At 44.3% G+C, this 14,372-nt stretch overlaps 1 protein-coding gene and 1 non-coding gene across 4 annotated transcripts in view; one reads left to right on the forward strand and one right to left on the reverse strand.

Annotated features, from left to right (window-relative positions):
* The window catches only part of NARF (nuclear prelamin A recognition factor), a 21,674-nt gene extending 9,287 nt beyond the window's left edge, over positions 1-12,387 (forward strand). For 2 of the 3 annotated variants that reach the window (XM_066200751.1, XM_066200753.1), the window contains 8 exons: positions 20-154; positions 4,048-4,166; positions 4,993-5,122; positions 5,768-5,840; positions 7,847-7,984; positions 8,278-8,435; positions 8,984-9,221; positions 11,936-12,387. In XM_066200751.1, the coding sequence (XP_066056848.1) occupies positions 20-154; positions 4,048-4,166; positions 4,993-5,122; positions 5,768-5,840; positions 7,847-7,984; positions 8,278-8,435; positions 8,984-9,221; positions 11,936-11,990 (1,046 nt within the window). In that variant the 3' untranslated portion in view covers positions 11,991-12,387. Of the gene's footprint in view, positions 1-19; positions 155-4,047; positions 4,167-4,992; positions 5,123-5,767; positions 5,841-7,846; positions 7,985-8,277; positions 8,436-8,983; positions 9,226-11,935 lie in introns of those variants that run through there. The other variant, XM_066200752.1, reaches the window with a different exon arrangement.
* Positions 12,388-13,478: 1,091 nt separating this feature from the next.
* TRNAQ-UUG (transfer RNA glutamine (anticodon UUG)) lies at positions 13,479-13,550 on the reverse strand. Its single transcript has one exon. It is a non-coding gene; the product is annotated as a tRNA-Gln (tRNA).
* Between the last annotated feature and the right edge of the window lie 822 nt (positions 13,551-14,372).

Consider the following 14,372-nt stretch of genomic DNA (forward strand, 5'->3'; position numbering starts at 1 on the left):
TTTCTGCTTGCCTCCCTAGGGGTGCATTATGTGTTTGACACCACTATAGCTGCAGATTTCAGTATCCTGGAGAGCCAGAGGGAGTTTGTGCAGCGCTACCAACGGAGGAACCAGGAGGAACATGCCTTACCAATGTTTGCCTCTGCCTGCCCTGGTGAGAACTGATTGATCCTTCCTGCCCTTCACACTGCTCTCACTGGAACAGCCAAGGAGCTGAGGAAAGAGTGGCTTCCTTGGGGAGCCTCCCATAATTTAGAGCATTTTTGATTGGCTTTTGTAGGACACCGAGCACACAGTATTTGTTCCCAGTATCACTGGTCGTCCTGAGTGCATTTCGGGGCTTGGAATTGAGAATCAGAACTGGAAAGGAGGAGTTTAGTGGGTGCTGCTTGTGTGTTCAGACCACAAAGTTTCACAGGGTGCTTCCTCATTGAAAAGAATCTTAAAGGAACTTCGACAGAATTAATTAAACCACAACCTCTGGTCATCTTGAGCAAAGTTTAGGACTTGCCATTTCAGCCTGGGGGAAAGTAGCAAGTGCCATTCCTTGTGAAGACTGTGAGATGGATATGTCTGACACTCAGAAAGCAATTCTCACATGAAATGTCACAGGTTTGACTTGCTAAATGTCTCGCTTCTGAGAACCTTGCACCTGAGAACCTGTTATGAGCAGAACCTGCACTTGTAGCTGCTGAAAAGATGCAGAATGTGCAGTCACCGCTTACTTTTTCCATTAGCACAGCACCAATTCAATTCAAGTAAAAAGTCACATTCCAAAAAAAAAGTATCAAAAAGGAGGTAGAAGTAACTCCTTCACCTAACAGCCTCCTCAGCTCCACCCTAAAGTTCACAGTGTTGCTTTTGATAAAAACACCAAAGTATTTCTTGCTAGCTTTGAAATAACTCAAGTGGATTGCATTTATTAGAGAAACATTAGAGTGATGACGAGTTGCAGTTGGTGATCCCCAGGATCTGCTGTTGTCATTGATTTGAAGTTTAGATGCTGCTGTTTGAATTATACTTGTATTCTTGTTTGTTCCACAGATTTTGTAGTGGAAGTATCTGGGTTATGCTCTAAGTACAACATATATGTGTTAAAAACATGTCTCTTTTTTCTATTACTGTTATCTTAGTGTACCCCCTTATCTTCAGGAGCAGGCATATCATGTATTGCTCTTTTCCATGTAAAACCTGTGCAGCTGAAACACCCCTGTTACTCCAGTTTTGTTGTCTTGTATGTGCTTTAGGTAAAATTCAAAACCTGAGGATTTCTTTTAGAATTTCTGAGATAATTTTAATTTTCTTCATCTGGAAACAGAGCTCAGATTATCTTCTGCTCTCAGTGGAAATAGTTTAAAATAGTTAATGGAGCACTTTCCTTGTCCCTGTGTGATCTGCACAAGATAGTTTCTGGTGTCAGTGCTGGTTTTGTGATAGAGATGGTGACAAGCCTGAGTGCTTTCCATTGCTGGGAAACCCAGAATATCACCATAAACCCATTTTGAAAACAAGGTGTGTTTCTTTGTCAGCAATTAGAGAAAGCAAAAATCCTGATTAGTCATCTTTAAAATGAGGTTGTTCACTGTGTTTCCTGGCTTTATTTGTCTGAGTGCATTTTCTGTTCCTTTTTCTCCTTCCTCTTTCTACCCCCAGATGACATAAATTTGTCCCAGAGATGTTGTTTACTGGGTATGTTTATCACAAAATGGTTTTTATATAGCTCTGTAGATGCAAGGTCAGTGTGAACTCAAGTATAAATGCTTTACTCCTTTTTATCTTGGTGTGTGGCTTTGCACAGACCCGTCACCCTCTGGAGCAGTCAGGGGTGTAACATGTACCATGAGCAAAGAGCAGAGCCTGGATAGTCCAGAAAAGCTGTTCTCCTGTCCCTGTCTTCATTGTTCACCTCCTTCTACTCTCTGGGGAGAAGCTGAGCTCATTTTTGCTTTGTTTCCTGTTGAAAGAACAGTAGTGTTACTACTGAGAGTAAGTGTAATATCTCAGGAGAATCAGTTCCCTTCCTTAATGTACCAGGCTGGTGAGCAACGTGAAGCACTTGCTTTGGAAAATCCTGTGGTTTTAAGCACTGCCAAGCTCTGTGTTCTCCCAGAAAAGCCAGTGGGCAGACTGCAAACAGCAGCAGGAAGATCATAACTATTGAGGATTTTAATGCTTTTGTCCCAGCCAATCAATTTCCTTTTGCAGGAATGGGGTTTTGCAGTAGCAAAAGTTTTCTTAGTTTTGCCCTTCCTGCAGATACATAGATGCACTTTCATGGTCTCACACTAAACCACCAAAAATAACATGTTCTGAGCTACCTCTGCAAGAATTGATGTGGTCATTTGTGATGCTTTCTGCTCTTTGATGCCAACACAAGCCAGCAAATGGCCAAGAACCCAAGGGAATTGCTGGGGGTGTAGGTGTGGATGAGTGCAGGTGTACCCTGGTCTGAAATGAGGTTTGCCCTGGCCGTGGCTCTGTGGTGAGTGGGCAGAGGCAGCAGTGTGTGTGTGTGCAGTGCAGATAAATGCTCACTCACCCAGGCTGCCTGTACAATTAACCAGTGACTAATGAGACTAATGATCTTTGGGAGCTGCTGCTGTGGGATACTTGTTCCATCCGCTGCAAGGACAGAAACAGTTTAAGGAATTGCTTCAGATAATACCTGTCAGAAATCTCTTGGGATTTAGTGCAGTTTCCTTATAGGTCACGAGTACAAGATTAAAAACATTCCAATTAAAAGAGCCAGCCTCACAGCAGCAGTGCTGGGCTGATTAAAGGTGAGTACAATTGTTTTAAAAACTGTCCTTGTTGTGTTTGAAGCAGTTTTTGTTCTGTTCGGACAGCACTCCAGATTAAAGCCATTTAAGCAATAGGGTGTACCTGTCCTGCAGAATATGCTAATACAGCTTTTTACCAAGCACCAATAAATTTCAGTTGTACACAGCTTTGTTGTAGGTATTGTCTTGGACCTAAAGTCCCACTTGAAGGTGGACATCAGGCAAAACTTCCAATTCAGAGTCTGGAAATTCAGTGCAGTCCTGGTGGGTAAATCCATGGCCCTCAGCTTTTCCTACAGCAGGAATGAATGCTTGTTGAAGATGATGTTTTTTATGGAAATCAGCTTGAAGTCTGTACATTCACAAGAACTGGGAATATTTAAACAGCTGGAGGATCCTTGGCTTTTGCTAATACTTAGCACCCTTTCATTTTCATCAGGAAGACGTTATTACACTGGGAACACTTATTTCTTTGAGAGACAAATCATCTGAACACTGCTTTTCATCCCAGTTTTGTGCTGCTGTTGCCATTTGTGGTATTGTTCTGACTATAACAGCACCAGGTGTTTTTACATAAGTGCTAATTTCAAGCTTAAAAATGAACCTCCAGGTTTTCCCCTTCCTGGGCAGCATGTACTGCACAGCAGTTTCTCTTTTATGTAATCACTGATTTGCTTGAAGACAAAGTGTGATTTTTGTCTTTTCACCATTTCTTTGCACCAAAAGCAACACACCTGCCTCAAAGGCTGGGCCTAACTCTCCTGCACAATGTAGGTGTCATGTAAATGAATGAAACTCCAAACCCTTGCTGTGAAGGATTCTGGGCTTTTCAGTAAGAGCTACAGAGCCCAAGAAAGAATTGCACACCCTAAAAACGTTAATTTGTTTCATTTACTAGGGAATAATACAATAGCTCTGCCTCTTGGGGGTCCTGTGGGTACAAAGGCTGAGGTCTAGAAGGTTAAATTTCTGTTAGCTGGGGTCTTGCTCTTTCTGCTTTGTTAAATCCGTGCACGAGGAAGGGGGTAACAGGTCATGAAGTTCACAGTGGACCTTGGTCTAGAATTACTGACACAGTGAATTATTGATTAAACTATTATTAACAGAGCCTTGAGGTTTCCTGTGGTTGCCAAGGTGGGGCTTCTAGCAGAAATGTCCTCCCTGTTGTGGAGGTGTCATCATTCTCAGGATCTGCTGTGTGACAGCTGCCCCTTGCTGTTCTTACGGGTCACCTCTCTGTACCTGTGATGTTTTTTGTTGTTTCCAGGTTGGATCCGATATGCTGAAAGGGTTCTCACCAACCTGGTGACCTCTCACATTTGCACTGCCAAGTCTCCACAGCAGATCATGGGCTCCCTAGTGAAGGGCTACTTTGCCAGGCAGCAGGTAGGTCATTCTGATTTCTTTTTACCGTTATATTCTTCTAAACAGAGCAGACGGGCTTTAATACTGAGCTGCAGATCTTAGCGTGTTGTATTTGTCCTTTGCTTGAAGAAGAAATGGTGTTCTGCTGCTGTACAGGTGCCCATGATGAGAAGAATGTACAGAGAAGCTCATTTCATACAGTGCAGGGTGAGCTGCAGTGCAACATGGATTTAGAAATTGATGGGTAAAGTTAAAGCCATAGCTGTTAAAGGTTTTTTTGTGAAATGCTGCCTGTGTGGTTCTACAGCACAGCCAAAAGAGGAACGGAGGAGAATAATGTGGAAATTGCCCTGTTAGCTGAGATCAATAAAAGATTGTATCCTAGGAACTAACCTTTGTATCTCCTCAATTTTGTATGTTGAAAAAATTGCTGTTCTTTACATATCACACCTAAATGGAACCACGGGTACATTCTGCAGGGAAGTGCTGCTGCCTGCACAGGCACAGACAAATTCTGAAGGGCTTGCTGGGGGTGAAAGTGAGTGAGTGACACCAGAACTCTGAACTCCTGACTTGTATTCGCTTCCTAAGGCAATCAAAAAGCTGCAGAAAATGTGGCCTGAGGGAAATATGGTCCAGCCAGACCGACTTTGGAAGTTTGTTACTGCTGCTTTGTGACTTCTGGCAAATCATTATCTGTGTGCAACGTTCTTTACATTTAATGGCCAGGGACTTATTCCTGGTAACGCCTGCATGAGGTTTCTGTCACTGTCTTTGTCCCTGTCATCCTTCAAGCTGTCTTTTGCTCTTCCTGGAGTTCACGTGTGCTCCCTTCTGTGTCCCACAGAACTTGTCTCCTGATAAAATCTTCCATGTAGTCGTGGCACCTTGTTATGACAAAAAGCTGGAAGCCTTGAGGGAAGATTTCTACACTGCCTTGTATAATTCACCCGAAGTTGATTGTGTCCTGACATCAGGTTAGCTTTTTTAAACTTCTCATCTATAAATACATAAGCGAATCACCATTTTTAGAATAGCCTTTATGCCAGAGTTTGATTTTTTCATGTCTGCTTTAGTCACAAGGTTGGCTTTTTTTCTGCTTTAAAGATCAGTACATATTTCTGTGCTCCTGGTAGTGCAGGTACTGCACAGGGAAGGCAAAGTGACACATCCTTTCCTTCTAAGTTGCTATTCATGTAAAAAATCAGGTATTTGTCAGCCTGTTAAAGAAGGTAAAAGTTATATAAATCCATATTCAAAATGATTGTCTGGCTTGTCTGTGGTCATTATTTTATTAGAAATCATTCCTAACTCATGGCACCAGTTGCCTTTTGATGAGGATCTTGTCTTTAGCCTTAGTGTCCAAACATCCTGCAGTGTAGTTTGATTGTTTCCAAACTTGGCCTAACGGAAAGGCAGAGGATTTAAGCAGAGTTTGGGCAAGCTGAAGGCCCTTTTTCTTTGGGGCTGGAATTGTCAGGCTTTTCAGTTATTGGAGGTAGGAAGAGCTGGAGAATGTGCCACAAAGCACAGGCAGGTGTTGGCATGTTGATCTCTGAAACAGAGGCACTGTGTGTGCTGTGCTTTGTGCTGAAAGTAAAATGTCATGTGTTTTCCCACAGGTGAAATTGTCCAAATAATGGAACAGAAAAATGTGTCAATGAAAGATGTGCCTGAAGTAGCTGTAGATAGTTTGTAAGTAGTTTTGGTGTGGATTGCTTCCTTCCTTTGATGACAAATGACATGTTGGAGCATATTCAACAAAAATGTGAAACTGCTTAGAAGAATTTTGGCGTTTTTTTAGAGAAAAAAATTGCTTCAGAGCCTGAGTATACCACAGCTCCCCCCTTTATATAGTGGCCAAACACAGAAAATATTCTCTTAGATGTTCATTGCCATCTATAAAAGTAGATGAAACAGAAAATATAAATCTGCATGTGCTGTCTAAATACAAAGCAGATAATTTGAGCTAACGACCCTTATGCAGTAACTCCTTTAAAATTTATGCCTTGAAGATTTGTGGAGCTCCTGGTTTATATTTTAATGCAGAAATAACAGATTTGACTGTATGAAGTTCAAGCCTTGCCAGCCTGGGGTGCTGACCCTGTTGAGAGCTCTCCTGTGCTCCTTGTGTAGAGCCCCAGAGGCTGCTCTGCCCTGCCTGCTGGGACACAGTCCTGGGGCTGACCATCTGCTCTGGCCTCCCCTCTCCTTCACAGCAGCCCCCTGACAGGGAATTTCCACTTCCCCACTGTGTTCATGGAGGTTGCTAGAAGCAGCACTCTTTCAGGAAATGGTAATTCATTGGTTTTTATACCGAGGACAGCAGTTTGTCAAGATGAGATCGAACCGAACCGTGCTTTAGATGAGAAGCACACAAAGCATTGAAGAGGTTTTGTTTCCATCCCTTATGCTTGGCTCAGGGAGCAGCATGTGTGCTGTTTAATTCTCTGACTTAGTTACAGAGGCTGCTCTGGCTGATCTTTGTTCAGCTGTGACACATGTTCCTTGGTATCTTTCCAGAGGGCTGCAGTGAACGTGCTGGCTTGCACAAAACAGAAAGCTCTGGAAGTTTTGAAAAATCCTTTTCAGTTCCAGCTACTATCCTGCTTGGGCCTGGAGGGGAGAGATTTGAGTGGGTCAGTGGGAAGACGTTCAGAGCTGTGTTTGTAAGGCAGCTCCTGCGATTGCTCCTAGCTGGGATTGTCACACAGTATGAGAATGAATAAAGTTCTTGCAGGAATAAGCACAGAGACAGTCGTGTAATTCTGGATCAGAGCAGAGATGGGAGCTGCAGATCCTGGTGACGTGTGACCTCGGTCTCCTCCAGGCTGAACAAGCCAAGTGCCCCCAATTTCTGTTGGAAAATGTTAATTTTAAAAAGGATTAATCTGATAATACTGGTTCGACTGTGAGACTTAATGACATAAGTTTTTGCTCTCCTGGGGTCTTAAAAGTAGATCTTGCAGAGGAATTTAAACAACTTGAAGTCGTATTCTTAAAACAAGTCTCAGCACTGCAGCAATTTTTGATAAAGTGCTGGGTATTAAAACAGTTCTCTGAATGTGGGCTCTTCAGAGCTGCCTTAACTGGGGGAGAGGTGAACCTGCAGGAGATTCCCTTGGGATATGATCTCCCATTTTCTCTCCTCAGCCACAGTGTAGCACTTATTTTCACTGTGAACCACTCCAAGCTGGTTGCAGCTGCACTGATCTGGTGTGATTTTACTGGCACAGTGTTACAGACTGTGACAGACAGTTCCTAAAGCAGGAGACTTGTCAGCAGAGACTTGTATTTCTGAAGTAGTTTTGTATTCTCACGGGTAAAAAATGATCATTTATTTAAATAATTTTATTTAAATAAGTTTTTTTTTTCCCCAAAATGGCTCTTGAGCAGTAAATGGCTGTTATCAAAATCTTCAGGTTGTGATGAAGATGCATTCTTATAAAATACATGTGCTGGATATTTCTCAACATGGAAAGCACTGCATTGGGGTTTTTTTAATTAATTTTTTCACCATCTCACTGCTGTCCTGAGTAATTGACATTTTTTAAGCCGTAATAAATAAAAATATAATGGGTTCTCAGTGCTACAAAACACTTTTTGATGGGGGAGACAGAGAAGGGGAGCAACACACTACTTGACTGAAGTGAAAGAATGAACTTTTTGGAGTTGATTTTCCATTTCTGTTGTTCCCTAAGGTTTGATGACCTAAAGGAGGGAGATGTGGTAAGGCATGAAGGGAAGAGATCTGATGGTTACCTGGAGCACATTTTTAAACACGCTGCAAAGGAGCTCTTTGGCATGGATGTCAAGGAGATAACCTACAAAGCATTGAAGTAAGTTAGAATTTTGTACCCTTGTTGTGTAGAATGGGTGAACTAGAACAGAGAAGGGTTTTTTTAATTAAAAAAATATTTTATTAAAATCTGACCTGCACTTAAAAATAAAGTAGAATGCTATTATGAAGATTCCACCCCGACTTCTGCTTAACTCAGTTTGGAAGAGTTCACCTTGATCTCAGTGTTACATTTGTTCTGTTCCCTTTGGAGCACGTGAACACAACCTGGCACAGTTGGGTTGTTCCTCTGGGAACGCAGGGGGTAAAAATGTTCTCTGTGTGTCTTGACAGGAACAAGGACTTTCAAGAAGTTACCCTTGAAAAGGATGGGGAGACAGTGCTGCGTTTTGCGGCAGCTTATGGCTTCAGAAATATCCAAAACATGGTCCTGAAGTTGAAAAAAGGAAAGTTTTTGTACCATTTTGTAGAAGTCCTGGCCTGCCCAGGAGGTAAGAATAATTGTGGATCTGCAGCTGTTCTGCACGTGTATCTTGAATCTCAGAGGAAAGCTGCCTTCCAGGCAGGCACTTCATTTCTCTTCTTAAGAATCTAAGATCTCACTATTTACTGAAGTGCCCAAAACACCAATTACAGGTGCAGCGTTGGCTCAAAACATGACTGAGTTTTCTAAAATTAGTCACAATGTTATCTTTGTTATCTTCTGACCTATAAATAAGTGCTAGCAGTGCACTGCCAAACCTCAGAGGAGACTCTGAAATGGTGCTTGTCAAGGGCAAGGAAAGACAAGGGACATAATTAGGATCATAAAACCATGGAGAATGCAGAGAAAGATTGTTGATATGGAAACCTCATTTCCATTAAGATGAAGTTGATATTGGAGTCACTTTAGGTAAATACAAATTGTAACAGCGTGGGAGGAAGTTTAAAAAAAAAATTTCCTTTAGAGAAGCGTGAAAAAAGAATTCTGACTTAACAAGAGACTTTATATCAAATCTCCATCACTTTCCATCTTCTCTTGATTTATCTTTTTCCTCAGGGTGCCTCAATGGCAAGGGCCAGGCCCAGACTGAGGATGGCAAACCAGACAGAGCCCTGCTGGCCCAGATGGAGGAGGTGTACACTGCCATTCCTGTCAGGCTGCCAGAGACCAACGTGCACGTGCAGAGGATGTACCAGGACTGGCTGGAGGGCACGGGCTCCAGGAAGGTGCAGGACACTTTGCACACCACCTACAGCGCAGTAAATCACGGCACCAGCAGCTTGGATATCAAATGGTAACAGCTGCAGGCGCGGGGCTGAGGCTGCAGGGCAGCACTGCAGCCCTCTGTGCAATCCCTGGGCACTGCTGAGGCCGTGAGGGAGGCTCTGCCCAGCTCAGCATTGCTCTTGGGAAGAACCATTGCTTTGCAAAGCCCCAGAAGTCTCCAAAAGCCCTGGTCCTGCCACTGGCATTTCACTGTACTGTTTGTCATTTCCTGCCTCCAATGGATTTCTTCATTCTAAAGCCTGATCTTGCAAGGTACATAAAGCCTTTCTGCCAGGGACAGGGAGTGGAGCTCCTGACCAAGGTACTCCCTGAAGGGAAGGGTTCACTTCACCAAGAGGGTGAGATGATTTTACTTCTAGGTCTGCAGTCCCTGTCACGACAGGAAAATTTCAGTGTTGATGCAGTTGGTGTGAAGTAACTTGGGATTTACTTACCTTGTTAAGGAAAAGGCCCTTTTAAAGGACAAGTGAGTACATGGAGAGATGTAATGAATTTCTATTGGCCTTGTGGCCATAATTCAGCAAAAAATACTCAGTTCCAAACTAGCCACCATTTCTTACTGGTGCAGTGTCACAGAATGCTTCACAGAAACTGAATTCTGGGAAGCGAATGCTAAATGGTTCATTTAAAATAGTTCTAACTAGGTTGGTTGTTACAAAAAGAGAACTTTCTTTCCGTGGAAGTTTTCTGCCAAGCTTGCAGCCAGGAGGACTGGTGCTGCTTGCTTTGGCTTCTCTCTGAGAGTGGAACGTGCCCAGATTGTTCTTTCATTTGTCTCCATGTTGAAAGACTTCTGCAAAAAATAACTCCCTGGGGTGCCTCTGAGGAAAAAATCCTGAGCAATGCTTGTGAGCTCTTCAGAGTTACGATACGTCGGCATCATGAATTTCGATGCACTTATTTTTATAAATACGCTATAGAGGTTCATTTAACAGACGTTGTGAAGCGGTACTGCCATGCAGCTTGTCTGCAACTTCCCCAGTTGTCGGAGACAAAAGATGGACAAAAGAAATTAAGACTCCTGCCAGACTTCTTCAGGTTTTCCTGGTAGCGTCAGATCTGTTTGTGATTAATGGCTGTTTGAAGCTAGCAAAGTTCTAGCTTTCCTTATGCAGCCTGAAAGTGTGGATGGGCTTTTTTTATAACCATTTCGTGCTGTTTGAATGAATCTTCTTGCAAATTTCTTCAATATTACAACTGCTTGTGTGAGTAAGAAATCCTGCAGAAACCTGTGAGTGTTTAAAATGCACACAGCGGGATGGGGCAGAAGCATCAGGGAAGGCAGGGCAAGACCAGGGAGGCTGAAAAGGAGAGAGACGGTGAAGTGTCACCCTGCTGACAAGAAATAACTCTCCTATGTGAAGCTGTTAAAAATTGCAGCTTTCCATTAAATAACATTGCATTGGGAGGGAGGTTTTCTTTCAAGTGCAAAGGAGTTTGATTTACTGCACTACCTGAATGCCCACAATGAGATTATGCCCATGAATTACAGGAATCAGCCTCTGCAAGTTGTTCCTTGTGATCAGAACGATTCTTACCGTGGTGCAATATCAGAACATCGACAGAAATCTACCTCTGTAGGGGAAGGGAGTCCGGGAGTCGTGGGAAGAGCTGTGTGTAGCTGGAACTGTAATAGCTGTCTGCTAGAGAAGGCTGGGGGTGTTGTGTGACATTTCAGATGACTTTCAGAAGCAACATACACCTCCTTCGGTCTGATTTTATCTATCTGCCGTGATTTCCTCCAAAAGCTCCACCGGATTTCTGATGTAATAAAGTGGTCCTGTCCTGTTTGTATAGGTCTGTTTCTCTGTATATATGGTTTGTAGCTGGATGCATGTTTAAATTATATGGCTGCTGCTCTTTGTACAGTGTGCTTATTTTTGTGTGCGTGTGCGTATGCTGGGTGAAATGGTACAAAACCAGTTTGCTTTTTTTTGAGGAAATCTTCAGTCAACTACACGAGAGCTGCCTTGCTGTTCTGAAAGCAGAGCCCTGAAGTGTTTGTACAATGAGCTGGATCCTCCCCACGGCTGGGGGCACTTTGGCCAGGGCTCGCCTGCTGCACTGAAGGGCCTCCCTCCCTCCCTGTGCTGCTGGGGGCGCCCAGGGCCGGGCTGGGCAGTGAAATCAATCTGCTCTGCTCCCACTGCCAGAGAAATGGGTGCCTCAGTGTCTGAAATAACCTGTTTCAGCTGGATCCACCACCTCGTCCATCTGCTCAAGGGTTTTCACCTATTGAGGTAGTCGCAGTGCAGAGCTGTTGATGATTTGTCTGCTGCAGAATTCCTTTTTAAAGACAAGGCAGGCAATTAACTGAGCTTGTAGTGGCTACACAGAATGTATTAGTGACTTAAGTCACTGAGACTTGTCTTTTATTTTTTTTTTTTGGTCAGCTTTTGTGTTATAAGACTTTTTGGACTAAAATGTTTTCGTTTTTTAAAAGTCTTTCCTTTAAAGTCCCAGTTTAAAAGGAAAGAGAAGTTCTATCCTGTAAATCTTTCCCCCTTCACTTGCTTTCATTGAAATTTTAACATATATCAGAAAACCTTGTTGCAGATTCATATATAATGAAATACTTGCCTAAGGTTTCATTCTGGCTTTTAAATCCACAGCTGGAAAGTCCATTGATGTTGGCAATACATGTTTGTAGCCACACTTGTGAAATTACAGCACTATTTGATTCCCTGATTCCCTAATAATTTCTATTTGCTGCCTTTTCAGCAACAGGAAAAGCTCCTGGCGTGGCCACAGCCATCATGCTTTACCTCTCCCTTGAATGTTGTGCTGAGACAAGAGGATTTTTAGAAAATTGTCAACTGGAGGGATTGTGGAAAAGGAACTGGACGTAGTAAATGAATTAATAAAATTGTCTCGAGATGTTCTTGACTGGCTCATGTCAGGTGCTGGATTCTTGGGGTTATGGTACTTTGCTCTGAGACTGCTCCAGCATTTTGTGAGCTCCCTTTGCCTGGAGCAGGTTTTCCTCAGCCACAGCACCTGTGTGAGCCGTGTGGCCAAGGACCTGGGCTGTGCTGGCCCCCAGAGCAACGCAGCATTCCGAATGCGGCAGTCTCAGCTGGATTATACCTGGGTGACGTTCAGTTACCCAAATTTCGGTGCTTTGTTTTCAACTGCAGCATGACCATGAATTGTGAATAAACCTCAGTACTCAATTCTGTGCTGATTCTGTCTCGTTCCATGCAGAAGTTGAACTCTTTTGAGCACACCTGGTTTCACCCAGGGGGTTTTTCTGGGGCACATCTGTGGCAGCAGTACTGCAGGTGACAGTACAGGGACTTTTGGATCACAGCTGCACCTCAAACTCTGCTAAATGGGAGGAGGAAGTTGCCAGATTGCTGTAGGAAATGGTAATTTGCTCTCTAGAATTGTCAATTAATTGATTCCCTGCGAGGCAGACAAGCCCCTGTGGCTTTGAAGCTCTTGTGCCTGGGGAGAATGATGTTGGTGCCTGTGAGAGAGGCTGGTCGTGCCGAGGTGACTGGATAGAGAAACTTAAAACACGGGTGTGCAGGGAAAAGATCTTTGTGTGTGACCTGATCCAACAGTTGAGGAAATAATGAAAACCAGCCCTGACATAGACAAGGGATTTTTTCATCACTAGGCTGTGTGAAAATTTAATGAATTGAGCAAACATTTCCATATGTTCTCCTGAGCAGTTGAGACGTGGATTTCTGCTAAATAATAACTCGATTTGCAGGTGTTCTGTGTTGTTTTTTTCAAGGGCCAGCAAGGCAGGGTTACCTGGTCAGAGGAGGAGGAGCTGTTGGCACAGAGCAGGCTTGTTCCTGTTGCTGTGTAAACAAGTGACTCGTAGGACAGGTTTGGGAGAGGGGAGCCAAGGTGTTAACATGTCCTTAGCTGCTCTGGAAATGAAAAATCACGACTGAGGGTTTGTGTCAGCGAAGCAGAGGGAATATCCGGTTTCATTGTGCAGAGTCTATCCAAAGCCACCGCGTTTCTGCCTTTTATTTTCCAAGGGAGTAGTTGCATCTGAAGCATAGCGCCCAAATTCTCCACATCTGCCTGATGAAATTTTCCACAGTGTAAATGCCCTTTTTTCCCTCCCCCCAAAAATGCTTAATATAAAACATGGGTAAAATACAATGGAACACCTAATTTAAAAAGTAAGAATTATGTAAGCTCTTTTGTCGAATTCATTGCGCGGAAGAGCGTGCCGGAGCTGAGGTCGAGGACAGCGAGTGTGCCTGCCGCGCCGGGAGGCGCAAAAGGAGCCACGTGCGGCAGGTTCTACCGAGATTTGAACTCGGATCGCTGGATTCAAAGTCCAGAGTGCTGACCATTACACCATAGAACCGGGCGGTGCCCCAGGCCTCCGCCAGCCCCCACAATTAACCGCCGGCAAACAAACGGCGCCGGGAACCCGCGGCTCGCTCTGCGCCCGCGCCCGGCATCAGCGACGGGAATTTGACACCGCCTGAATCTTCGCCTTTGTCCCGAGTTTCGTTGTCTCCACAGAATCGTGGAATGGTTTGGGTTGGGAGGGACCTTAAAGGTCACCCAGTCCCAGCCCCATGCCATGGGCAGGGACAGCTTCCACTCTCCCAGCTGGCTCCGAGCCCCCTCCAAGCTGACCTTGAGTGTTGGCGCTGATGGAGCGCCGAGTTTCTCTGCGCACCCTGTGCCAGGCTTTCCCCACCCTCACAGGGAAGAATTCCTTCCCAATATCCCATGTGACCCTCCCTGCGGCAGAGTGAAGCCATTCCCCCTTGTCCTGTCACTGCAGTCCCGTGTCCAAAGTCCCTCCCCAGCTCTCCTGGAACCCCTTTGGGCACAGGAAGGTCACCCCGGTATAATGAGGGCGGAAGGCAAACGTGAACACTGGAGAACATCTGCTGTCAGTCACCCCAACACCTCACCCCTGCGCAGCTCGGCAGCTGCCAGCAGCTTTGCTGATGCAGAATTCGGAACTGTGTTTCCACACAGCCGAGTCAAAGCACAGAAGGAAAAGGAAACAACACGCTGCGACGTGTCTGAGATTCTTCAGGGAATTTGTCAGTAAGTGCTAACCTGGCTGCAATAAATAATAAATACGGGGGGAAAGCCAGGAAAGCTCTCTGATCGGTCAATCTTCTACTCAACAGATGTTTTCCACGAGGCTTGGGATGTTTCCGGCATT

Source organism: Chamaea fasciata, unplaced genomic scaffold (genome assembly GCF_029207755.1).
Source record: "Chamaea fasciata isolate MVZ Bird 193981 ecotype frontalis unplaced genomic scaffold, bChaFas1.0.hap1 SCAF_19, whole genome shotgun sequence".
NCBI classification, from domain to species: Eukaryota; Metazoa; Chordata; class Aves; order Passeriformes; family Sylviidae; genus Chamaea; species Chamaea fasciata.